At 47.8% G+C, this 26903-nt stretch overlaps 1 protein-coding gene and 1 long non-coding RNA gene across 7 annotated transcripts in view; one reads left to right on the top strand and one right to left on the bottom strand.

Moving 5' to 3' along the window:
* Positions 1-26903, bottom strand: part of LOC309645113 — a 252052-nt gene that overhangs the window by 75405 nt on the left and 149744 nt on the right. The window lies entirely within an intron of this gene.
* Positions 1-26903, top strand: part of LITAF (lipopolysaccharide induced TNF factor) — a 99237-nt gene that overhangs the window by 68700 nt on the left and 3634 nt on the right. For 5 of the 6 annotated variants that reach the window (XM_082429710.1, XM_082429712.1, XM_082429714.1 and 2 more), the window contains 2 exons: positions 22918-23142; positions 25694-25850. In XM_082429710.1, the coding sequence (XP_082285836.1) occupies positions 22918-23142; positions 25694-25850 (382 nt within the window). Of the gene's footprint in view, positions 1-15496; positions 15630-22917; positions 23143-25693; positions 25851-26903 lie in introns of those variants that run through there. The other variant, XM_082429715.1, reaches the window with a different exon arrangement.

The following is a 26903-nucleotide window of genomic DNA, read 5'->3' as shown; positions in this document are numbered from 1 at the left end:
CGGCGCGGGAGGGCGGGCGGCCGGGGCGCGGGTGGGGGGCGCGGATGGGGGCGGGCAGCGGCCGGGGCGCGGATCGGGGGTACCCCGGGCCGGCAGTGAGGAGCGAGCGGGCTCCGTGCGGCGCGAGCACCTGCTCCGGGCTCCACGCGGGTCGTGGCGGCCGGGAACCCTGACGGGTCCCCGGGGTCGAGGTGGGGTGGAGGGCGTCGAGGTCCCGCCTCGATCTTCCGTGCGGGGCCGGTGAGGCCGGGTTTCCAGCCTCTCGGCGCCTGTTCCCGCCGCGGGACGGGCTGGTTCCGTTCCTGCTCTGCTAAGTGGGCAGATCGCCCGCGGATCGCGCGCGGTGGGGTCGTCCCGCCCCAACCTGAAAGCGCGCCCCTTCCTACTCGCGGGGCCGCCTCCCCGGAGAGAACGCCCCGAGGCTTTTCAGGAAAGTCTCGACTCGCTCTGGTGGCAGCTATCTCAAAGTTGAGATTTCCAGAATCCTCACCCGGTGATTCAGAAACAAAACCAAACAACAAACAAAAAAGCCCGACGAATTTCCGGACGCCGGTCCCAGAAATTCGACTTATAGGGGCCACGGCATCTACGTTTTTCCCCTGACTCCGGGGGTTCCCCGCAGGATTCAGGACGGCTCTCAGCCGGTGACTGTGTGGACACCCGAGGGCCTAGGGAGCCCCCAGCAGATGAAAATCCGGGACACAGAGCAGAGGGAGCCTGGGCCCTGGCTAGACGCCCCCTTCATGGGGGTTAAGGTGGGCACCCTGTGAGTGCAGGGCTGGGCCGGGACCCCATCCACTGTCGGTGCTGGATGGATGCCAGTGGCACATGCCGGCGAGGTGGACATCGCCCCTCCCTACCAAGATAGGCAGGTCGCCCCCTCCCCTCTGCTGTACAGGCCCCTGTGGATCTGGGCAGTGGGGTCATTGTTGTGCCAGAAGCTCTTGGTCAGGGTCAGGGAGAGGAGGTGATGGGAAATGGGTGTATTCTGGAAGGGCTGTGCATTCCAGTGATCCGGCCAGCTGGTCTTTGAATAGTTTTCTGGTGGCTTTTGTGCTTCCGATAAGTGGGGCTGATGTCATTGCCTGTTGGACTGAGCTTTGGTGGCTGGGAAATCCAGTTTCTGGAAGCCACAGGACCTTCCCATCTTAGCCCATCAGGGTAGACTCTCCCACCGGTCTTCCCAAGGGGAATAAATCCTTGGCCTGGTGAGCTGGCCCTGGTTCAGGCGCTGTCTGGAACGCAGGTTGGCCCTGCAGTTCCCCTGGGGCCCTTTTAAGGAAAGACGTGGTTTGCATTAGTGTGTGCTTGACTGCCTCCCTTACCTTCCTACTCCCACCCCAAGACGTCTCTGGGTGACTCTTTTAAAATGGGACTAACCTGGATGCCGTGTAGTGGGATGAGCTGGTATCTGGGACTCCACCAGCATGTTTGCTTTTATCACAATTGGCTCAGAGTCCAGAGAGCAGGTGACTTGCTCTACCTGGCATAGAATAACACCCATGCTGCACTTGGCTTACCTCTCAGCCAGTCCTTGCTCTGGAATTTAAATGTGCACCAGACTCTCTAAGAAACATTTATTGTAGATCTACGATGGGAGAGGCCCATCTTTCCTCTTTCCTGTTACTTTAAGGCACGAATAATACATGCTTTTATTGAAATTTGTAAAAGTATCCTTGTTGTAATGTTTTCGCGGATTAAGTGACTCAGTGATTGATCTGAGATGGAGAATCAATTTCTGAAGTCTCGAAAATACTAGATTGAAGTCATTTCGCCGTCTCTGGCGAGTAAACTTCCCTTTGTTCCTGTGGTCACTTTTACGGGATAGCTGTGGGGAAATAAAGTGCTACCCTTGCCTCGTAAAGGACACAGAAGAAATGGCTCCCGGTCCTGAGGGGTTTATGCTGTGGGTGGAGAATGGAAACACACACAGGTGAAAAGCCAGTGCTCAGCAATGCCCTTGTGACTCTGGAAGGATTGAAAGGAATGGAAAGGAGGGAGCTGTGAGCTGGGGGCCAGGTTAGTCAGGGAAAGTTTCATAGAAAAGCAGAGGCCTGAGTACATGTAGCAGAAGGTACATGTGGACTAGATGGGCAGCATTCCGAATGAGCAGAAGGGGCTCAGCAAAGCTTCGGAGGAGGCACAGACTAGCCCATAGTTGAGGACAGTAAAAGGGGAACCACTGAGAGCAAAGGAACCGGAAGGCCTAAGTTCATTTTCAAGGAGATAGGGCATGCTTTGTGGCCATTACCCACAACCAGAGGTGCTATGGTGCCACTCTGAGAACGGGAGTATGCCATCAGGGACTTAAAATTCTCCCACCGAAGATGAATCAACCCCAGCTACAGTGACGATGGAAAAAGCGAGATCTGACATGAAGTCCTAGAGTCTTGGCACCGTGACTTGTCCTTATTTGTGCTTTTACTGCAACAAAAATAGCTCAGTGGGCGAGGTGGTCCATCTCATCATGCAAATAAGGCCTCCTTAACTCTGCGTACTTCAGTACTGACGTGTTTATGGTGTCTTTGGTGCCCATTTGGCCCCCCCATGGCCTGTTCTGAACTTGACTGGTGTTTACTTATCTTAACATTGTTATTTGAGTTCTAAGTGGTACTTTCCCGGGTTCTCACAATTTCATCTTATTGTTTGCACTCTGGGCAGTCAGGATTACACTTTGGTAGGGAATGAAGTTGTCCCTTAGCCACAGGTTATTTCAGCAGAAGAACTGTGTGTAGTTTCATAGGGTTTAAGGCCTGGACAGAAGAAAGGAAATATCAAGGGTGTCTGTGTGGTGATTCCCTGTTCACCTAGTAGGTAGGAAGTTATTTCACCAAGATCGGAAAAGCCAGAGGCACTTTCTTCTTTGTGGGTGAAGAAGGTAACTTCAGGGAAAATGATGATGGAGAATTGAAGCTTACTTAGCTCATGGAGTTTTAGAATTGACAGCGTTCCTGGGGTAAATTTAAGAGCTTCGCATTGACTTGCCCTAACCTTGATTCCAGGGAGGTTATTCATAAAGGCTGCATTGATAGTTTTTAAAGTTATGTAAAAAATAACAATATTACAGAAAGCGTGAAAGATAAAGAAGATTATCAGGTATAATCTCACCCTGTGAACGAAACAACTAGCATCAGTTTTCCTTATTTGGCAGTTTTATCTTTTGTCATGGTGCCTGCTTTTTTATGAAATTGTAATCAGGGTACATATCATTTTGTCTCCTGATGTAGTCCCATTAATATTCTCATTGTGCTGTTTCATCAAAAACTATCATTCATGTGGAAACTGGGGATGTGGTTTCACCAGGAATCCAGGGGGAAATTGCCCTCTCTGATTCTGGGGGAACAGCCCAGCTCCCCAGTGGAAGGATTTTCCATTCTACAAATCACTGTAATTTGTAGTTATGCCATCTTTGAACCTGGCTCTCAGATTGTGGTCACTTTATCTTTGACTTGTGAAACAGACTGAATTTAGAAGATGTCATTTGAAAACATGTCTCTGAAATCTTTCCCTGTGAGCTTTGGTATTTTTGAACTGAGGGAGACCGAATCTGAATTTGTTTTGGGGTCCATTAGCCTAAGAACCTTAGTGTAATTTCTCACTTCCTTTCCCAAAGAGAGTTGGAGATCCCAATTTCCCCTTTTGTCTAAATTCTTCCTCCTTACTGACTGAGCGTTTAAGAAGCACCATTTGCCTGGGACGTTTTCTGGTGCCATAAACGGGTTAAATTACATTACAGCAAACACAGCGTCGCAGAATCTTTGTGTTTTAAAGATTGCTAGCCAGTGGCCTTTAGTTTAAGAATTTTGAACAATATTTGATTGGCTAAATGTAGAAGTCAGATAGTTCGTTAGGGTTTTTGAAATCAGGTTTCACTTGTGCTCACATTATTGTAAAGAACATTTTTCTCTAGAGACTGTGAAAGACCAGCTCTCTTTGACCTCCTCAGCTGGTTCTCCACCTTGTGTACAAACTAGACTGTTTTCTTAGGGGACCTGACAATTTGCATGTGTGTGTGTGTGTCCTTCTTTTGCTGAAGGAATGCCTTTTTTTCCTGGGGTCATTTCTGTGATGTATACTCGTAGCAAGATTCTTTTCTGGGGCCGGACGGTGGGGGCAGAGAGTGGAATTGAATAGTCTTCCTCTTTTTCTTCCTGAAAGAACTGATCTTAGAGGATTAAGTTGGTGGTGAAAAAGCTGCTTTATCTTCTCTCTGAAGGCTTTGCCCTTTTGTATGTTGATCTGATACCTAAATCTAGAAAACAGGAGGATATATTTTTAGAAGAGTTTATCACCTACCTGTGGTTAAAACCACTTTGTGAGAGTTTTAAAATCTATCTTAAGGGAGGGGGTACAGATCTGTGGCCGGGAATCAATGTGCATTCAGCTGGGAGGTTTGGAGATTCATTAAACTCTAAGGCCCATTTGCTTAAATATGGTGATATCTATCTATCTATCTACCTACCTAAGTATCCATCCACTCATCCTCAGTGAGAAATAATAGAAACCCTGATCATCACCCCCGCCTCCACTTAACCTTCCCCATTTAACCAAAATACACTTGAGAAAAAAAAAAAAAACTTAAAAAAGTAAACCTTAAAATTTTTTTTGTTTTTGTTTTTAAAAACTGAACTTGAATGCTTTTGAGTGAAGCCTGCCTGCTCCAGTTCATCTTATAGTTTAATTTTAGATTTGCAGGAAAGTAGCAGTTAGTTCAGGAGTTCTCATCTACCCCTCACCCAGTCGTCCCGTCTACCCCCCCCCGCCCCCCCCAACATCTTACATCATCACCGCAGGACATTTGTCAAACTAGGAAACTGACATTGGTACCTCACTGTTAATCACATTCCAGACGTTATTTGGAGTTCACCAGTGTTTCCGCCAATGTCCCTTTTCTGTTCTAAGATCCCACCCAGGGTACCATACTGCATTTAATCACCCCATCTCCCAGTCTCTTCCGGTCTACTACGGTTTCTCAGTCTTTCCTTTCCTTGTTTTTCATAACTTTCTGGAGAGTACCGGGCAGAGATTTTATAGAATTACCCTCACATTGGGTTTGTCTGATGTTTTTCTCATGATTGCACTGGGGTTATGGGTTTGGGGGAAGAAGGCCACAGAGATGAAGGGCTCTTTGCATCACATCACATCAGGGGGTACGTGATACCCACGTGACATTGCTAATGATGTTAACCTTTGCCTCTAGGTTAAGGTGGTGTTCGCCAGGTTTCTCCATTGTAGATAGTTACTCTTCTTCTCTTTTCCTAGACTATTCTTTAAAAGCAAGGTACTAAATCCAGTCCACACCTAGGAGAGGGAGGGGCTAGATTAAGCTCTACCTCCTGGAGGGAGGGGGCTTCTACACATATCATTTGGAATTCTTCTGTAAGGAAGATTTGTCTTCTTTATTTAGGAAATACTTCTCTAGTTATAAGATAAGTAAGTACTCGGGATGTAAATGTATAATAAAGGTAATTAATATGGCTGTACATTATAAATGAAACTTATTAAGAAAGTAAATCCTAAGAGTTCTCATCGCAAGGCACAGAATTTTTTTCCTATTTCTTTAGTGTTGAATCTTTATGAGAGGATGGCTGTTCACTGAACTATTGTGGTCAGCATTTCGTGATGTATGTAAGGCAAATCATTATGTTGTACACCTTAAACTTACACAGTGCTGTATGTCAGTTATATCTCAAACTGGAAAAGAAAACTACCCCCCAAAAATACACTCTTTCAAAGAACGTGCACTATAGATTCCCCCATCGTATGTGGGATATATATACGCCATATGTGCGCATGAAATCTCAGCTCTGCCAGGAGGTTGTCTGTGCATTGCTTTCTCTAAAGCTCTGGGGGATCCAGAGAAACATGGAAGATAGCCCTTCCCTGGAGGGGTGTAATGCGGTCCAGTTAGGGAAACAGAATCTAATTTGCAGACAGGAAGCAATTAGGACACAGGGGGAAGGCTTCTGTCATCCAGGGCTGGGTTGTACGGGATAGGCAAGGGGAAGCGGGGCATGCCTTAAAAGACTGCAGTAGCTAACGTTTACCACCCTGTTCTCACCTTAAATCTTGCTAAAGGCAAGACTGTTCTATAATTTTCAAAGGTATGACAGTTATAAAAGCTACAGTCATCTGGACTATAGCCAGAATTGAGAAAAGAAGCAAATAGGAGTCTCCCAAGTAACGCAGGTATTTATCATCAAGATAAATGCCCAAGCTTGTTTACTTTCCTCATGGGAGGCACCCAAGGAAACTAGTAATTCATACTTTACACAGAGTTCTTACACACTGGGTTCTGGTTTTCCAGTTCTCGGAAGCTTTGAAGCAGCAAATGGAGGAGTAGAATGGGGGCTGCCGGCAGCCTGGGGTATCAGAGAAACACAAGATGGTGACACAAGCATTTCCCTTCCTCCCTCCCTCCCTCCCTCCCTCCCTCCCTTCCTTCCTTCCAATCTTCCTTCCCTCCCTCTCTCTCTTTCTCTCTCTCTTCCTTTCTTTCTTGACTTTAAGAAGGCAGAGAGAAATAATAGGGGATCACTTTAGAAAATGGTTAAGAGATTTTCAGGGGAGAGATATTGAAAAAGGGGCCTTGATCAGAATGAAGCAACACCAGAAGTTATGAGACTGGAGTTTTTGTTGTGTTGAGACGTGATCTGGGGAGAAGACCCCTTGGCTCTGGGCCTTTGGGCCTTTGATGTGTGTTTATACTGACGGGGAGTTGTTGGATGGCTTCTGCTGTGGTTGCTTTCTCCTGGTATTCTAGGTTTTGAGGCTTATTTTTAGAATCTGAATTCTCCCTGGCAGGAGTTGAAAACTTTGGGGGGCTTTTCAAGTCGCTCTTGGGCTGCTGGTTAATGAAACAGAACCTGCGTGGGGGTCCCTCCCCAGAAGGTGCAGCCTGGTAGCCTGGTCCCCACCTCACCTGGGCCAGGCTCTTTGTTTTATTTTTCTTGGCTGTGCTGTGCGGCATGCGGGTCCCCGACCAGGGATAGGACCTGCTCCCCTTGCAGTGGAAACGTGGAGTCTTAACCATTGGACCGCCAGGGAAGTCCCAGGGCCAGGCTCTTGATGGCGAAAGTGCTCCTGTAACCCGACCCCACCCTCCTGGCCAACCACTGCTCAACCCCCACAGGACACAGGTGTGCCTGCCTCTGTGTCTTCTGCCATACTGTTCACCCCCCTCCTGTTCTGCCCTCGCCTGTGTCCTTCTCTTGTCTTAGACCCTCCACTTGCCTTAGAATCTAGGCTCAGTTTCCCCTTTGCGTTTGCTCCCATATCTCCCCGTGTTGGTTAACTTTGCCTCCCTAAATGGGTTCCTTAAGGCCAGTGAGGGAGGGTCCATGCCTCCCCAATCCCACATCCGCCATCAGCCTTCAGAACCTCCCGCCTGAAAAATGGATCATAGCATAATATGTGAAGAGAAGAATTTTATTTTGGCCAATAGGATGTTGTTAGTACAGATTTGGGGCTGATATAGGAGAAACGGTGGAGTGCACATCTTTTCACCAAAGAGAAGTAATCAGTAACTTTAATGATGACGTCATTTCACCCAGAGGTGGGAGGACAAGGGAGACCAACCTGGGGAGGGCAAATATGGGTTTGCAGAAGAGGCTCTTTTTCCCCATTTAAAAAAAAAGAAGTTTTGGGACTTCCCTGGTGGCGCAGTGGTTAAGAATCTGCCTGCCAATGCAGGGGACATGGGTTCGAGCCCTGGTCCAGGAAGATCCCACGTGCCAGTTGCAGAGCAACTGTGCACCACAACTACTGAGGCTGTGTTCTAGAGACTGTAAGCCACAACAGCTGAGCCTGCGTTCTAGAGCCTGTAAGCCACAACAGCTGAGCCTGCGTGCCACAACTACTGAAGCCCGCACACCTAGAGCCTGTGCTCCGCAGCAAGAGAAGCCACCTCCACGAGAAGCGCGCGCACCGCAATGAAGAGTAGCCCCCGCTCGCCACAAGAGAAAGCCCGTGCACAGCAACGAAGACCCAACGCAGCCAAAAATAAATAAATAAATAAAATTTATTAAAATAAAAGGTTTAATGTATTTTATTTTAAATTTCATTAATTTTAAAACTTACTTTATTATAAATATATCATAATTAATATAAATAATTAAATTATAATTAATAGATTATAGAACTGTAAATTTTTTAAGTTATAAATATGTTTAACTTATTAATTTTTTCTTAATTTAATTTTCTGATTATGTAATATTGCTATGGCTCAATATACAAAAGATCAACTTAGGGTATAAGAGTGAAAAGCATTCATCTGGCTGCATCCCCCAGTGCACCTCCCCCCTCTGCTTACAGGCAACCACTATTACCAGTTTCTTTGTTTCTTTTTTTTTCTTTTCTTTTTTTTTTTCTTCTTTTTGGCCACATCATGCAGCAGTGAAAGCGCGGAGTTCTAACCACTGGACTGCCAGGGAATTCCCAGTTATCAGTTTCTTGTGTATCCGTTTGGAGGCATTTTATGCATATTTTATAAAGAAATACATACATCCTTCTTCGTTGTACCCAAATGATGGCCTATGACAATAAACACCATTTGGGCTTTTTTCATGCACTGATACATCTCGGAGATAACTGCGTTTCTGCACATGACCTTCCTCATTCTGTCTTTTTTTTGTGGCTGCGTTGGGTCTTCGCTGCTGCGCACGGGCTCTCTCTAGTTGCAGTGAGCTGGGGCTACTCTTCATTGTGGTGCACAGGCTCTAGGGCACGCGGGCTCAGTAGTTGTGGCACACGGGCTTAGTTGCTCTGCAGCATGTGGGATCTTCCCGGACCAGGACTCAAACCCGTGTCCCCTGCATTGGCAGGCAGATTCTTAACCACTGCGCCACCAGGGAAGCCCCCTCATTCTGTCTTGATGGTTGCATACCATTCCCTTGTGTGGATGCGCCATAACTGGTCTACCCAGGCCTCTGCTGATGGACAGTTAGGTGGTTTCTGGCAACATTGCAGTGAGTACCCTTGTGTGCTCATCATTTTGTCGCTGCACCCACGCATGGGGTCAGCTGTGATACAGATTCCTAGAGGAGGAATTGCTGGGTTAAAGGACTCATGCATGTTAAATTTTGGTAGATGCTTCTGTTGTGTGAGACTCAGGTTACCTTCCTACCGGCTCTGGGAGAGAGACCTGTTCATCCACGCCCAGGCCAGCTCTGTGTACAATCAAACCCTGCTCTTTGCCGGGGTGAAAATGGCAAATCTAATGATGAGTGAAAAAGATCTTGGTATCAGTTGTGGATTTTTTTAAACACAGACCTTTCGTTTTATTTATTTATTTATTTATTTATTTATTTATTTATTTATTTAATTGACGTATAATCGATTTACAATGTGTTAGTTTCTGGCGTATGGCAAAGTGATTCCGTTATACATATATATACATATTCTTTTTCATTATGGTTTATTACAGGATATTGAATATAGTTTCCTGTGCTATACAGCAGGTCCTTGTTATTTATCTATTTTGTGTATATTAGTGTGTACCTGCTAATCCCAAACTCCTAATTTATCCCTCCCCACCTTCCCCCCTTTGGTAACCATAAGTTTGTTATCTCTGTCTATCAAACCTTTCACTTTAGAATAGTTTTAGATTTATAGAAAAGTTGCAGAGCTGGTGCAGAAGTGCCCTGTGCTCCATCCAGCCTCCCCTACTGTTAGCATCTTACGTCATCAGGGTGTATTCGCCACAACTAAGAAACTGACATTGGTAACTTCCCGTTAACCAAGCTCCAGACTTTTTGAGTGTCACCAGTTTTTCCACTGGATTCCATTCCAGGGTCCAATCCAGGATCCTACCTTTTGTTCGGTTGTCACCTGTCATTCTCCTTTGGTCTGTGACAGTTTCTCAAACTTTCCTTTTTCCATGACCTTGGCTGTTTTGAGTTCTGGACTGGTCCCCTGTAGAAAGTCGCCCAATTTGGGTTTGTCTGGGGTTTTCTTGTGATGAGCCTGGGGTCAGGGGTTTCGGGGAGCAAGGCCACCAAGCCAGAGTTCCCTTTTCACTCCGTCAGATCAGCAGGTGTGTGATGTCCACATGACTTCTCACTGATGATATTAAGCTTGACCATCTGTCTCTGAGTCGCTTTAACTGTATCTCCCTGCTTTGGAGAGAGATAAGCATCTTTCTGTATGTGAAGACTGGGTTGGCTGGGGTGGGGGTGGGGTGGGGGGGAGCTGTCCAGGGGTGGGTCGTGGTCAGCATGATGGGTGTGGGGTTGAGGAGTTCGGGGGACCGTGGGCATTGCGTGCAGACCCCCGAGTCCCCGGGGACCTGCTGTGGACGGGCTGACAGGGAGGCACAGCCCCTGAAGGTAGAGGTGCAGGGCCAGGCCAATGAGGCAGTCCTTCCAGAGGAGATGCCAGCAGCCTTGGGAGAAGAGGACAGGAAATGGGAAGTGGGCTTGGAGGGGTCATGGCCAAGGGAGGAAGGAGGCTGGTGGTCAGGGGTGAATCTGTGGACACGGAAGAGAAGCAGGGAGCCACAGGGGCTGAGGACCGGGGCTGAGGGAAGACAGGGGTTTTGTTTTTTACCTTTTAATAAGGAAAGATTTGAACCAACCTAGAGATCAGGAGAGAAGCCAGCTGAGAGGGCAGGGTTGGCAGGAGGGGTCATTGTTGGAGCAAAGTCCCCCGGACGTGGCGGGACGTGGCGGGGTGGCCATACTCGTGGGCTTTAAGTGGAGTTTGAACCAAAGAAGGGCTCCTTCAGTACCGAGGGCGGGCGGACAGATGCCTGGGAGCTGGGGTGGGAGGTTGAGGGGCTCAGGTCTCTGATGGGGGGCACCTACCGTGGGAGGGAGAGAGCCCCCTTGGGAGTCTGCAGGGCCAGAGGGGGATTGGGCAACCTAGCTAGGAGGGGGCAGGTTTGTTTGCTCTGGCTGCTGTAACAAATTACAAGCCTAGTAGCGGAAATAACACGTTTATTATCCTACAGTCTGGAGCTCAGAAGTCCAAAGTGGGTGTCACTGGGTGACACTCAAGGTGCTGCATTCCTCCTCGAGGCTCTAGGCCGGAATCCATCTAGCAGCCGCCTGCATGTCTTGGCTCGTGGCTCCGTGGGCCAATTTCAAAGCCAATGGGCCTCTTCTCTCTTTCAGGCCCTCCTGCTTCCCTATTCTAAGGACCCCTGTGGTTGCCTCAGGCCCACCTGGATCATCTTCTCATCTCAAGGGCCTTAACTTCATCACAGCTGCAGAGTCCCTTTTGCCATTTAAGGCATGTTGTGGGGATTAGGATGTGGACAGCTTTAAGGGGCATTATTCTGTCTGTGCACTGCAGGTGGGAGGGTCAGACTGTAGGGGGTTTGGACAAACAAGTAAAGGCGTGAAGGTAGAGGCCTCAGAACAGGGGCATGTGGTGTGATGGGGTCTGTGCTTGGGTCCTCCTGCCTCCTGGCAGTGAGACCTCTGTGTCACTGAGGGCAAGTGACCCCCTCCCCGGATTTTACTCTGCTTCCCTGTAAGTAATTAGAACTAATGCTTTTGTAGTGACCCGCGTGCCCAGTGTTCTGGGCACATCCAACTTGCAACACTGTGAAGGTGTGGGTACGATTGTTAGCCCATTTTCCAGATGAGGAAACCAAGGCACAGAGAAATGAAGCAACTCACCCAAGTTCACACAGCCTAGACGTGGCAGAGTTGGGATTTGAACCAAGGAAGTTTGGTCCCAGTTACTGCTGTTAAACATTCAACCTACCTTAAAATCCTATCGTCTTAATTTTCTTTGGACCTTTTTTGTTCCCCTCTCCGTGCCCCATCTGCTCACATTCTTCCATGTCTTCTCTTTTCTCCAAATCACTGTTGGGTATTCAGCAGGCCAGGTCGTGGTCCACGTCATTCCTACTGACCCCTGAGAGGTGGGTGGTGCCCGCCCATGCTTGTAAATGACAGGCGACACACACACAGGTGTTTCTGAAGACCCCACATGCGACCGTATCTTGGGTACCAGGCAGAGACATCCCACCTGTAACATTTCTGAGCTCAGTGGCCGTGGCCTTGCTTCTCCACCAGGTCGGTTCCTGATCAGAGTTGCCTGTGAAGCCCATGTGTCTTGTACAATTTGCCCAAGGAGAATACTCAGCATAGGGCATTACCTCTCTGGCCTCCTCCTCCTTTGCTTTTGGACCCTGCCTGCCTGTCGGTCATTTCACCAGAAAGGATTGGGAGTGGGAAGAAAAAAATCACCTGAGACTCCTTAAGCCCCTCATCTGCCAAGAGTCCCCCTTCCATCCGTGCTGGTTATAAGTAAGCACTGAGGGTGGAGATGTCGCAAAGGTGTGAACTCCGTCCCCCCCCCCCCTTCCACACGTGTCAGCAGCAGTTGCTGATGTTTATGGCATCTTGGGGTAGAAGCTCTTTAGAGCCTCTGAATTTTCTTGACACCCATGAGAAAAGATTGTCATTTTTGGAGAATGGTTGACACACCATCCATGTAGAACAAGTGGCTTCAGAGCCATGCCAAGGACCAGGTGATGAACATGGCGTGACAGGTGTTACTGAGTCTGGGCTGGTGGCAGCAAGGAGCCTGCTCATAAGTTCAGATCTTGGACGGATGGTGCAGCCGCAGGAAGCGCCTCCTTCTCACTCTCTTCTGAAACCCCAACCAGAACCAGCAGTGGTTGTCGGCAAAATTCAGGGGCGCCTTCTGCAGAGCCCGGGGACGAGCAGCCTCAGAAACTTGCATCAAAGAGTAAAAATGAACCGATCTTGAAGTTTAGAGACTGTGGCTTTTTTTGTCTCTGATTTTATCTTATTTGTGTTTGCTTGCCTCCACACTTCCCTTTTCAAGTTCTTTCCACCCACATCTTTTTTTTTTCTTCTTCAAAGGGTGTGAGGAGAGCCCTTCTTTCTTTTTTTTCTTTAATTAATTAATTAACTTATTTATTTATTTATTTTTGGCTGTGTTGGGTCTTCATTGCTGCGCGTGGGCTTTCTCTAGTTGCGGCGAGCGGGGGCTACTCTTCATTGCAGTGCGTGATCTTCTCATTGTGGTGGCTTCTCTTGTTGCGGAGCACGGGCTCTAGGTGTGTGGGCTTCAGTAGTTGTGGCACGCGGGCTCAGTAGTTGTGGCTCACAGGCTCTAGAGCGCAGGCTCAGTAGTTGTGGCGCACGGGCTTAGTTGCTCCATGGCACGTGGGATCTTCCTGGACCAGGGCTCGAATCCGTGTCCCCTGCATTGGCAGGCGGCTTCTTAACCACTGCACCACCAGGGAAGTCCCTCCACCCACACCTTGATCTTCTGCCTGGACATCACAGGGTGCCCTGTTGAGAAATACCATTCTCCCCAAGGAATTCTGGAGGAAACAAAGGATTCCAGACCAATTAAGTGATTCCAGTCCTGGAGCATATTTGGCCAAATCCTCATGTTACCTTGAGCTGAACTGCGAGGCCATCTGTTATCGAGGCCTGTTGTTAGTAACATCTTCCTATAAAAAAATACCTTTATTTTTGTCAGATTCTAAGTTGAAGCTCTTAGGGTAAGACCCTCCCATTTATGTCTGCTTCCGAATCTTGATGCCATCCAAGATGGGTCTTGGTGTCCTTTTTACACATAGGTATCCTTTTCTCCAAACATTTGTGGAAATATCGGGGTGACCAAATTGTCTTGGTCTTTGCCAGGGACTTTCCCAATTTAGGCACCAAAAATCCTGTATCCGGGAGAATCCCTCTGTCCTGGGCGAACTGGGACAGTGGGTTACCCTATGAAGCACCCATGATGTTTTGAGCTTAGTTCTAGGTGCTGGGGGTGCAGATTTTAATAATTGCAATCCCTGCCCTTAAAAGACCCACAGACTGGTTAGGAAGACGTCTTAGACGAGAAAGGTGCCCTGTGACAAGTACAGCAGAGAAGCATATGTTAATGACAGCTAGCACGTGCTGAGGGCATATGTGTCTCTCGTTGCTCTGGGTCCTTTTCGCAAGTGGATTCATTTAATCCTCCCAAGACATGAGGAAGAAGCTGCCAGTGTGCTCATTTTACAGATGGGAAAACTGAGGCACCAAAGTCATGCCCAGGGGAACTTTGATGTGACCATAGGCTGTCTGGCTCCAGACACTGCACCCTTGATTTCTGCACTGTGTAGAGAGAGGTTCAGGAGGAATTAGTTCTCCTCTGGGAGAGCCAGAGATCACCTCTTGGAGGAGGTGACAGCCAAGCAGGGATATGATGGGTGAGAGGAATTTGCAAACCCATAGGAAGGGAAGGAAATAGGGGGCAAAGAGGAAAGAGCATGCTTGGGGCATGTTTGGGGACATCCAAGCCAGGCTGCAGACACATCAATTTGCAACTGTGGTGGGAGTTGAAGTGAGAGGCAGGGTGGGGAGTTAGGGGTCCAGCATGTCCTGGGAACCCCCTCCACCCCAGGCAACTCAGGACCTTAGGTCACCTTAGTCGGGGGGCACGTTGGCCAGTGTCAGAAAGACCCCAATGGTCTCAATTTTAGGTAAACAGGCCACTGAATGCATTGAACTAAGGCTAGTGGTGGATTTGGAGGCTCAAATTGCAGGCCTTGGCTTGTGATATGGAGACGATAGATAAAAGATTTCTAGCACTGCCTTTTTCTTTCTTTCTTTTTTCTTTTTATTAAGGTAACATTCACCAAACATAAAATTCACCGTTTGAAAGTGTACAGTTCAGTGGCAAATAGTGCATTCATAGTGTTGTGCAACCATCACCTCCATCCAGTTCCAGAACATTTTCATCACCCTAAAAAGAAACCCCATACCTGTTTCCTCCCAGTACCCTCCCCTCCCCACCCCCAGCTCCTGCACCATTAATTGGTTTTCTGTCTCTGGATTTACCTATCCTGGGCATTTCGTATATATGGATGGAATCATACAATGATTTCGCATCTGGCTTCTCTCACTTAGCATCATGTTTTCAAGGTTCATCCCAGCAATGTTTTGGAACCGCTGTATCAGTGATCGAGCTGGTCGGCCAGCCATCTCTAGGCTTCCCAGAAGTCAGGCCCCTGCCTCTGAATTTAGGATTCCAGGCAAACGCTGCCAGGCTGGGACCCCAAGTTATCCAGTGAACACCAGTGCAGGCTCAGACCGAGTACAATGACTCCCAGAGCTTGTGTGAGCGCCCGGAATAGCAGCTCCACCGGGGTGTTTCCGGGAATTCTAAGACTGTTTAGGTCGAGTTTTTTTAGGAACAAATCTGCTGCTGAAAGTGACTCGGAGTTTCTTCCTGTGTCTCGAGGTTTCAGGATCAATTCATTAATCTCAGCTCAAGGCGCGAAGATCACTGCGCCCACCAGCGTGGCTTCTCTCCAGGATTTTGAGGGCTTTTTGCTACTGTCTTTCAACAGCGATATTAAAAAGCCTGCTCTGAGACTCGGTTGGCATGGCCTTTGCCTTTTCTTCCCTGGGAGCTGCAGCAGGTGGCAGAGATATCCCAGCCCCCCACTGCTGCTTGAAGCAAATGTGGCATCTCAGAAGTTCTGAGATCTCCCCTTCGTTGCTTGTGTCCCCCAGGCGAGCAGGAACTGCTCTGTGGATATCTACCTTTGGCAGATCACTGACCTCCTGGACGCCTGATTCTCATGAAAGAAGTAGATCGTTTTGAACTGCAAAGTCCTCATGACAAAATTAGTTGGAGTCCATAATGGGCAGGTAGTTTTTTAAATCTCGTCTTGGGTGTGTGGTGTGAAAGTCTGTGTATATGCATCTTCACGGGTGCTAGGGAGGCAGAGAGAAAGGGGGTGACCTGTCGCCTCGGGCTCAAATGTGTTGCTTCCACTGAGAATTGATTTTCCTTTCACGTTTCATTGGGGGGGGGGGTCAAAGTGTGCAAAACGAGCTGTTGATTGTGTCTGGATCTCCCAGCCTGGGAGGTATTTTGATGAGGTCTAAAGAGCTCCAGGGTCTGAGGGGCATGGGTTCAAACCACTCCCTCTGTGTAAATTTGGATAAGCCGCTCAACCTCTCTGGGCCCCAGTTTTTTCATTTGTAAATCGGGTTGATGACAACAATAATTCCTGACCCAGTGGTGTGGGAATGACATGGGATGATGCATGTAAGGGCATGAATTACAGGGCCCGCTGTGGTAAAGTAAGAGCCCATTTGGTTCATCTTAATGCAGTTGTGAATCTGGGATGGGGTGCGGAGTAGCAGTTGTGAGACGAGTAGTAGATTGTGCTCAGGCCAGGACCTCTGGACTCTGAGATGCCAAAATAAGGCGTAACCAGTCTGGTTATTTGGAACCCCTGAGCAACCTTTACTTCCTTCCTGGAGTGAGGGAGGACCCAGCAGATTCAAGACCCAGAGGAGTGATGGGTGCAGGAGGAAGTGGATGCCAGCCCAGCCCTGCTTGGCCCCAGAACAACAGAAGGGAGTGTCCCTCCGTCTGATCACCCTGCCCCTTCCTTGTCCACCTCCCTTCCTTGTGGCTCACCAGATTAAGTTGCGAGAGGGCTGGGCATGCCTGGAAAAGAACACGCAGATGTGAGGGATCCTAGGACTTGGTCCGTAAAAGGTTCAAAACTGAGTTCGGACAATTGCATTTCTGACACCAAGAAAGGAGGAGTCATATTTTAGAAATACTCAATGAATAAATGTGGGTGATTGGCGAAACTCACTGGGCCCAACTACCTCTTTCCAAACAGTGAGTTCTCACTGGGGATCCAAGGGAATGAAAATTGGTTCTTGGGGGAGGGGAGAGGTGAAAAAAATCTGAAATATTACAGTGGTGTGTGGCCCTCCAAAACTCAACCCTGCCCAACAAAATCTTATTTCTTAGTATTTAATTTTTCTTGTTAGGTAGAAATTAAATTATATTCAAGTTAATTAATTGAATTTAAATATAATTTAATTTTTTTCCTTGGGGGCCAGGGGTAGGAGGGGAGGGAGGGAGGCAGCTATAATGAAAACAAGATTGGGAAATCCTGTTTAATACTGGGTTCAGTGAATGAGCTACTCCCAGACTCATTCCCTTAGGCCTGCCCAGGAATAAAATATCCGTGTAGCCCTCACTGTCCATTTAAGAGAATACCTTTCACCCAGCGAATCGTTGAGTCTTAGAACAAGGGATGTTTTCAGCTAGGGACCCCAAACTTCCAATTGGCATATTTACGGATGAGAGAGTGGGGCCCAGGATCATGCAGCTGGTCGTGGGCCAATTTCCAAGTTCAAGCCTGGTTCTTTTTTATTGATTGATTGATTGATTGATTGATTGATTGGCTGTGTTGGGTCTTCGTTGCTGCATGCGGGCTTTCTCTAGTTGCGGCAAGCAGGGGCTACTCTCTTTGTTGCGGTGCGCTGGCTTCTCACTGCGGTGGCTTCACTTGTTGCGGAGCACGGGCTCTAGGCGCACAGGCTTCTGTAGTTGCGGCACACGGGCTTCAGTAGTTGTGGCTCGTGGGCTCTAGAGCGCTGGCTCAGTAGTTGTGGCGCATGGGCTTAGTTGCTCCGTGGCATGTGGGATCTTCCTGGACCAGGGATCAAACCCGTGTCCCCTGCATTGGCAGGTGGATTCTTAACCACTGTGCCACCAGGGAAGCCCAGCCTTGTTCTTCTTGCATCAGGAATGCATCTCTTCATGCATCAGAAATGCCTCCTTTTCCTTTTCTGTAACCAGTGGTCACGATTCGGCTACCTAACATTTGGCCCCAGTGCAGCGTGGAAAGGCAGGGCCTCTGGTTCGAGAAGTGTTTGGAATTTCAAGATGGCGGCAGCATTCAACCGAGCTTGGGGGGCCCTTCTGCGTGTAGGGCCCCGTGGGACTACACGGGTCACATGCTGGTGAGGTCAGCCCTGGTCACATTTTCCATATTTAAAAAAAAGGGGTTTGGAATGCCTCTCTCTGCATTTGGAAGGAGCTAATAAAAGAGTCATTCTGAGATGGTGGAAACAGAAATCTCCAGCCCTTAGCATTTTCTCGATTCCTGCGGGGGCAGGTGGAAGGTGGGTGGAGAATAGCCTTCAATGTGTCCTTTTCAATTGACAGTCGAGAAAAGCCAGTCTCAGGGGCTTAATAAGAAAGTTAAACAACTGGGGAGGGAGGAGGGAGACCCCCTTGTTTGTTCCTTTATTTCCCCCCACAAAGCTCCCCGTAACTGTGGCAACCTGGGTTCTGCAGAGACTGCACCCCAGGCACCCAGCGCCACCAAAGGATTCTCAAGGCTGTGCTTTTACGTGGCAAAACTGTGGCTTTTCTGTTTTGTTAAACTAAAAGACGCTTTCCTGTGGTTTCCAGTTTGTCCCAGAAAAATCGGTCACAAGTATTAGATGGAATTGTGCTAGTGCCTCAGCACACAGGCGGCGGCGGCTCTGGAGGGATGCAGGGTTCTCCGCTGACAGTGGAGCGTGTCTGTGTGTCTGCGTGTCCACATGTGTGTCTGCCCTTAAGAATTTCACATTGTGGGGGTGAGGAGGGGGGTGTGGAGGCCAGGTGAACAAATCCTTTCTGGAAGGGTGGCTTAGTGGCTGGCTAGGTGGGCCTCCTGCCCCTGGGGGAAACCAAATTAAAAAGAAATGGGGGTGGGGAGAGAAAAGGAAAAAGAGAGGGAGAGAAATGGGATTGACTGAAGTGGCATTTCCTGGCCTGGGGCCTGGGGCCTGGGGGAAGGCAAGCTGTGGAATTTATTTAGAAAGCTTTCAAAGCAGCTGGTTATGTGTTTTCCTTCCCTCCCTCCCTCCATCCCTCCCTTCCTTCCTTCCTTCTTCCTTCCTTCCTTCCTTCCTTCCTTCCTTCCTTCCTTCCTTTCCTTAAACCATTCTAGACTGTTGCTCTTGTTCTTTTCAGAATTATGACCGTGTTTATGTGGCTGTTTGATCCAAAAGCAATGTTCCCGAGAGAGAGTGTCCTGAAGTTCCAGAAAATAGGATGTGACCACAAGAAAGATGACGATGGTCAATTAAAACAGGGGCAGGGGTGGGTAGACATTAATTTCCAGAACCAGAAGCTCAGGCCCTTCCTTCCTTTAGATGTCTTGGCAACAACCCCGCCTCCCCCCAGCTTCCTAACACCTGTGTGTTCGCTCTCAGCAGCATGATTCACAATCTCTGAGTTTCTTCCCTTTTGGAGGAGAGAGGCAATGGTTTGACCGGAACTATTTGCAGAATTTGGGGCACCCCAGGACCTTCTGTTTCCCCTCCCGAAGCACTCCGTTTGCAACCACAGCAAACTGTGCTATTTTAGGCTTTCTGGACACATGGTGCTTTCTGCTCTTGTGGGGTTTTTTATATGACTCAGTTTTCATAATAAATCGTGTAGGCAGCTCTGGGTCTGCCTTTCCTGAGACAGGAAGGGACAGTGAGTCCTTGACGTTCTGCACGGATGTAAATTACCCGGGAGCACGAGGCCGTGTTTCCCCCAGCTGAAGTCTCCTCCAGCCCAGTGCACGGATGTGGGGAGGTCCTGGGGCCAGCCGGGAGGGGACAGCAGCCAGTGTTGGAGGTGAGCCTGGTAGAGAGGCATCCTGGGGCTGATGTTTGTGGCCCGTCTTCCCTCCTACTCTGCGTTTCTGTTCCTGTGGGACAGAGGAAATTGACACAGTTCTATACCTTAACCACTTTTCACAGTCGGTCTGTTTTAAACCCTGAACCTGTTTTCACAAAGATGTTCTGGGGTCAACCCCCCACTGTAGACCGGTGTGTAGTCTCCCCCCAACCTTGGGCCTTCCACCCACACACAGGGGCCTTCCGAGCTTTGCTTCTTGTTTCCCTTCCAGACCTTCTGCTTCATCTACCCTGTCTAGGGTTGGACCTTTCCTTTTCTCTATAACCTTCCATGGCTCCTGTCCCATAGAACCAGAAAGCGAGCCACATAGGCAATTTAAAATTGTTTAGTAGCCACGTTTTAAAAAGTAAAAAGAAACAGGTGAAATGAACTGGAACAACATATTAACTCTGGCTATCTAAAGTATTATCATTTCAAACTAGGGGTGATATAAAAAATTATGAACGAGGTGTTTCACATTAACATTTTAAAAATGCTTTGAAATCAAGGTGTATTTTACATTGACATCATATCCCAAATTGGATGCTAAAATTTTATCAAAAACATTTGATCTTGATTCAGAGTTCCTTAAATTTGCTGTTGAAAAAGTAGATTCACATACCTAAGGAGTCCCAGACTTACATAAAAATGTTCCAGTAAATGAATTGTGTATTCGATTTTCTTTCTTTCTTTTTTTTTTTGTGGGATCTTAGTTTCCCAACCAGGGATTGAACCCGGGCCCTCAGCGGTAAAAGCACGGGGTGCTAACCACTTGGACCGTCAGGGAATTCCCTGTATTCGATTTTCAATTTAAATAAATATAATTTAACAATTCAGTTCCTCGGACGCATTTCAAGTGTTGGGCAGTGTGGTGTGGTCGCTGGCGACCATATTGAACAGCCCACATAGAGACCATTTCCATCCTTCTGGAAAGTTTCCCTTGGACAGCCCCAGGCTTATAGAATGAGGTCCAAACATCTCCATAGGACTTTCACAATTTTCTAGAACCCAGCTCCAACCTATCTGGCTTTATTTATGGATTTTGTTTTATGCATGGTCATTTTCCCATGCCTCTCTTTCCACTTTGAAAGCCCTTTCATCTCTTCCCCCAGAGAAATCTCCTCTTTCGGGCTGGGCTGAAAGGCAGAGCGTCCTTGAAGGATTCTCCCCTTCTCCCCGCAGCAGAATGAATCGATTCTGCTTCCCACGGGATCTAGAAGTGGAGGCATGGTGCGTGGGAAGCAGCACAGGCCCGGCCAAGCCCCCGGACAGTGGCTCGCTGCCCCCGGAGCTCCGTGCCCCGTCTCTCCTGAGACAGGTTTGAATGGATCTTCTAATGCAGCGTTAGCCCTGCCCCATTGGAAAAACAGAAGCAGACAAAGGACGGCACTGTGTCCTTCTCCAGCTGCCCGGGGGCTGCCGAGCACGGGACCGCAGACAGGAACACACCCTGGGTCCAGGCCATGTAATTCTAGGCGGGCATAAGTTCTGCAGGGAAAAAAAACCCGGTTCTTTGCCCTCACAAAAGGAAATATGTGCCTGGCTGCTCTGATTCTCACTTTTCAAAATGAGAACTGGTTGGTTTGTGCGTCCCTGTGTGTGTTTACTTTTTAAAAACTATAACATATATACAGAAAAGGGCACATAACTTAATCTTACAACTCGAATTTTCACAAAGTGGACTTTCCCGTGTAACCACCCCCAGATGAAGAGAACGTGACTAGACACCCTCACCCACCAGCCTCTTCCAGACTCTCCTTCCCCTCCCAAGAGTAACCGATTTCTTAACTTACACCCCCAAGATTCCTTTTGCCTGCTTCTGGACTTCGGGTACATGGCATACACGGTGCGGGTTTCTTGGCATCTGGCTTGTTTTGCTCAGTATTTGCCATAGTTTGTGGTTGGCTTTTGAAGGCCGTTGTCCTTTCCATCACTTGAAACACTGATAGTAAAAACTGCAGTGGTTAATTTAAAAAGAAAAGAAAAGAAAAAACACTAGCTATGAAAGATAGGTCTTGTTTGGGTGATGGTTTCAAGTGTGAAAAAATTTATGTTCACATTTGGCTGATGTTTGCCCTGGGGATTTGGGTAATTTTCTCTTGTCATTATCTACCTTCTTTCTTTTTTTTTAATGGAAATGCAAAGGGTGAGCAATACCCAAGGCAGTCTTTTTTTTTCTTTTGGCCACTCCACTCGGCATGTGGAATCTTAGTTCTCCAATCAGGGATTGAACCTGTAGTGGAAGCGTGGGGTCTTAACCACTGAACCGCCAGGGATGTCCCCCTACCTTTTACCTTTATGTAGGGAATCTCTTGTTAAGGTTCTCATTCTTGGTCTGGAAGGGATGATGTTAACTCCCTTTCTGGCTTTTGGACAAGACTGGACACAGGTCATTTCCTGATTGTCTTTTGTCAGTTAGAAAATGAAAGAAATTCAAAAAGATACATGTCCCACAATGTTCATTGCAGCACTATTTACGATAGCCAGGACATGGAAGCAACCTAAATGTCCATCGACAGATAAATGGGTAAAGAAGATGTGGCACATATATACGATGGAATATTACTCAGCCATAAAAAGGAACAAAACTGAGTTATTTGTAATGAGGTGGATGGACCTAGAGTCTGTCATACAGAGTGAAGTAAATCAGAAAGAGAAAAACAAATACCAGATGCTAATGCACATATATGGAATCAAAAAGCAGTACTGATGAAACTTGTGGCAGGGCAGGAATAAAGATGCAGACATAGAGAATGGACTTGAGGTCACAGGAGGGGGAGGGGAAGCTGGGACTAAGTGAGAGAGTAGCATTGACATATATACATTACCAAATGTAAAATGGATGGCTAGTGGGAAGCAGCCGCATAGCACAGAGAGATCAGCTCGATGCTTTGTGACGACCTAGAGGGATGGGATAGGGAGGGTGGGAGGGAGGCTCAAGGCGGGGGACGGAATATGGGGATATATGTATATGTATAGCTGATTCACTTTGTTGTACAGCAGAAACTAACACAACGTTGTAAAGCAATTATACTCCAATAAAGATGTTTTAAAAAAAAAAAAGATTGAGGGTGGAAAAGAGAGATGGGAAGATGTCAATTGAATTTTTTTTTAATTAATTAATTAATTTATTTTTGGCTGCGTTGGGTCTTCGTTGCTGCACACAGGCTTTCTCTAGTTGCGGCGAGCCAGGGCTACTCTTCGTTGTGGTGCGCAGGCTTCTCATTGCGGTGGCTTCTCTTGTTGCGGAGCATGGGCTCTAGGCATGGAGCACAGGCTCTAGAGCGCAGGCTCAGTAGTTGTGGCGCACAGGCTTAGTTGCTCCACGGCACGTGGGATCTTCCCGGACCAGAGCTCGAACCCGTGTCCCCTGTATTGGCAGGTGGATTCTTAACCACTGCGCCACCAGGGAAGCCCCTGTCAATTGAATTTCTGATCTGGTGTCTTCTGGTTTTGCTTTAGGTAAAATGTCTGCTCCAGGATCCTACCAGGCGGCTGCTGGACCTTCCTCGGTGCCAACTGCGCCCCCATCCTATGAAGAGACAGTTTCTGTTAACAGTTACTACCCCACACCTCCAGCACCCATGCCAGGGCCGGCCACGGGGCTCATGACGGGCCCGGATGGGAAGGGCATGAATCCGCCTGCGTACTACACCCAGCCAGTGCCCGTCCCCAATGCCAATGCAAGTACGTACGGCCTCCCGGGCCCCCTTACCTCTCCTTGGCCCTCCGCCCTGGGACTCCGTGAGAATCAGGAGAGTGGCCGTAGTGACTGTGCCCCAGAGTCTAAGTAAAGTGCCAGTAAGTCCAACTTTCCCCCTTGTCCTGAAATTTCACATCTAGTCTTGGGTTCCAAGTCAGTGAGGCTTTTGGCAAGCACAGTTTATGAACTTTCCCACGTCCACCATAAACTGAGCCTCTGGTGTTTATCACAGAGGCACAACCAACCGTCCCGGAGAAATTTGGGAATGGGAGTTTGCTTTTGGGAGCTCCTGCCCTTCCTGCTGAGGCTTGGCGGGAGAACCCCTGCCCCGAGGCCAGGGCTGGAGTAGGAGAGGGAGAGGATGTAGCCGTGAGTGAGGAATGGGTGAGCTGAAACCCACCCCCAGCCCAACATTAGTGCAGGTGACTCCCCTGCCTTCCAGCAACTTCTTCATGTCCTTGCCCTTTGGTACTTCCTGCTGCCCATCTGCACCCAGGTATGTAGCTGATTCAGTATTACAAGCAGCTAAGAGAGCGGACCTGTGAGTCAGACTGCCTGGGTTCACCAGCCTCCTTGTCCCTCGGTTTCCCCATCTATAAAATGGGGCCCATCAAGTACCTACAGCGGGGGGCTGTTAAGATTAAATAAGGTTCTGTGAGTAATCATTGGATAAATGTGAACTATTGTTGTCATTGTGCTCAAGTGACTTTGACTCCTTGAGATGGAAGAGGACAAGATAACGACTTCAGACTATTTTAGATCACACTCTGATCAATAAATAACTCATTCTTGCACCCCAAATAACCCTTATTAAAATTTACGTGTAAGTGCTAAATTATGCTTTGATGCTGGCTCTTCTGCAGGGGGCGGGGGCGGGGGTGCTTTCTAGGTCTTTCTGGGAATATTGTCTGGTTAGCTCTGGGTAGCAGTTCATGTCCCCTAATACATAGATCACAGAAATGGCATTTCAATAACATAAAAAAGAAGAGAAAAAAATCACTTTGACAGAACTACGAGCTTAAACAACTTTGCCGAAAACCAAAAGAACGTGCTAAGCTCTGAGAGCTTTGTGATTTCCATCACCCGAGGTGCTCTTCTGATGCTTGTGGATGTCCGCGCATGTTTTTCACATAGTTTTCTCTTTTTAGCATGATTTCGTATACTCACTGCGTGTATCAATATGGTCCCCCTACTTGTAAAGAACTGGGCCAGTATCCCCTGGCTTGGTAAACGCCAGCCTTATTACTGGGCATTGGAGTTTGCTAAAGAGACCGTGTGAAATGCAGGCTTGTTTATGGAGGATTCACTCTGTACCAGGCACGGGGTGAGGTTCTTTACTGCCTTTGTCCCATTTAATCCTAGCGACAACCCTTATTATTCCATTTTTTAAAAAGCAGCTTTATTGAGATAGAATTCCCATACCATAAAGTTCACTCTTTTAAAGTATACGATTCAGTGGTTTTAGCATATTCACAGAGCTGTGCAACCATCAGCACTAATTCCAGAACATTTCCATCACCCCAGAAAGAAACCGCCGTCACCCTCCATCCCCCAGCCCCTGGCAACCACTAATCTACGGATGAAGAAAATTGAGGCTAAAACCCATCACATCACTGTTTCTGAAATTACCATCTGCAGACCACCTTCATAGAACCACTCAAGAGCTTAAAAAGCGGTTTGGGGACCCTGCCCCAGACTTGCCGAATCAGACAGTCTTGAGGGCAGGACCCGGGAATCTGCATTCTCAATAAGCTCCGCACTTGAGTCCAGAGACAGTTGAGTTTGAAAGCCTGGTGGAGCTGGGCCAAATCTCCTCCAGAAACACACAGTCCTTTCCCCCATCTCGTGTGTGGAGGTTTCCAGAGCCCCTCAACTGGTAATTCTGGAAATCTGCCACTGTTTTCTCTTCTTCCCTTTTTGTCATTTTTCTCCCTCCTCACCCATCCCCAGTTTTTTTTTGTGTGTGGTAAAATAACACATAACATAAGATTGATTACCTTAAGCATTTCTCAGCGTACAGTTCAGTGGCATTAAGTACGTTCACATCTTTGGGCAATCATCACCACCTTCCATCTCTTTTACATTATACAAAACAAACTCTATACCCATTAAATGGCAACTCCCCCTTCGCTCCTCTCTCCCAGCCCCTGGCACCCACCATTCTACTTTTTATCTCTATGAATTCAACTACTCTAGGTGCCTCCTATCTGTGGAATCAACAGTATTTGTCTTTTTGTGACTGGCTTGTTTCACTTAGCCTGATGCCCTTAAGGTCCATCCATGTTATAAGATGTGTCAGAATTTCCTTCCTTTTTAAGGCTGAATAATAACCCGTTGCATGGATGGACCACATTTTGTTCATCCATTCATTTATGAATGGACACTGGGTTGCTTCTACCTCTGGGCTCTTGTGAATAGTGCTCTCCTGAACATGGGTGAGCAAATATCTGTCGAGATCCTGCCGCTACTGTTTTGCATTTAATGAATGTCTTCCTCGTTTACTGATTGGCCGGTTTGTTCTGTTCCTTCCATCAGTCGCTGTGCAGACAGTCTACGTGCAGCAGCCCATCTCCTTTTTCGACCGCCCGGTCCAGATGTGTTGTCCTTCCTGCAACAAGATGATCGTGACTCAGCTGTCCTATAATGCCGGCGCCCTCACCTGGCTCTCCTGCGGGAGCCTGTGCCTGTTGGGGTAAGTCTGGGGTCCACTCAGACCCCGGGCTCTCCCGAATTCCTCTCTTGTAGGATTTCTCAGCCTCAGCACCTACTTCTGTGTTGTGGGGGCCTGTCCTGTGCCCTGTAGGATATTGAGCAACATCCCTGGTCTCTACCCACTAGATACCAGGAGCTCCCCTGCCCCCGTTGTCATAACCAGAAATCGTGCCCAGTTGAGAACCACTGCCCTCGAGCATATCAGCCCCTGGAAGCTGCTGTCCCATCATTTCTTCTCAGACCACTCCTGGAAGCTGCTGTTCCATCGTTTTCTTCTCAGACCACTCTCTGCGTGTAGGGACAAGCATAGCAGCCATTTGTATCTGTGTACAGCGATACCCTTGGGGATTTCTTTTTCTTCTAGAATTTCATGACCTAATTAATAATGTTTGCTTGACTCTCAGAGAAGCTTTAAACATTCTATACATTAAAATACTTTATAGTCATCTCTTCAAAACTTCTTATCCTTTTAGGACCCCCAGTAGTTTTCTGTTGCCTACACAAGGAGAGTGTGTAAATATTTATGTCTGCACCAAGGGTATTATGTTGAAAGAGATAATACTTTCTGTTCTGGGAGAAAGTTGAGGAAGCACCATTTAATTTTTTTTTTCCAAACAGATAAAGGCAGCCTCCTTATTCCTGGCCATGCAAGTCACTCAGAAAACCATAAGTGCTCCGTTTTCTTCCTCGAAGGAAACCGTGTTTGTGTGTTTCTTTTCAGACGCCCTTGCCTGGCTCTTTCCTCATTATCTGCTCGTGACTTAGGTGGAGGGGGAATCATCGTTCTCTTCCTAATTTTGAAGAGAGGCTCAAAGCCCCTGAGAGCTTAATTAACTTCCTTGAGGACTTGCATTCAGTGGGGAAGAAAAGAGACAGAAAACATTACATAAAAATTCATCGTACTTTGGACATTCCTGTTAAAACTAACTTTTGTCTTTGAAATCAGGGAAGGACAAAAATAGAAACTTTTATCGAATATTGACCACTGGCTTTCAAATTGAGGCAGCTTTTTCTATCCGTTCCTCCTTTTCTT

The sequence above is a fragment of the Balaenoptera physalus genome, assembly GCF_965194825.1.
Source record: "Balaenoptera physalus genome assembly, chromosome: 16".
NCBI classification, from domain to species: Eukaryota; Metazoa; Chordata; class Mammalia; order Artiodactyla; family Balaenopteridae; genus Balaenoptera; species Balaenoptera physalus.
Note: the sequence above shows the minus strand (reverse complement) of the source record. Positions and strands in the feature narration are given on the sequence as shown.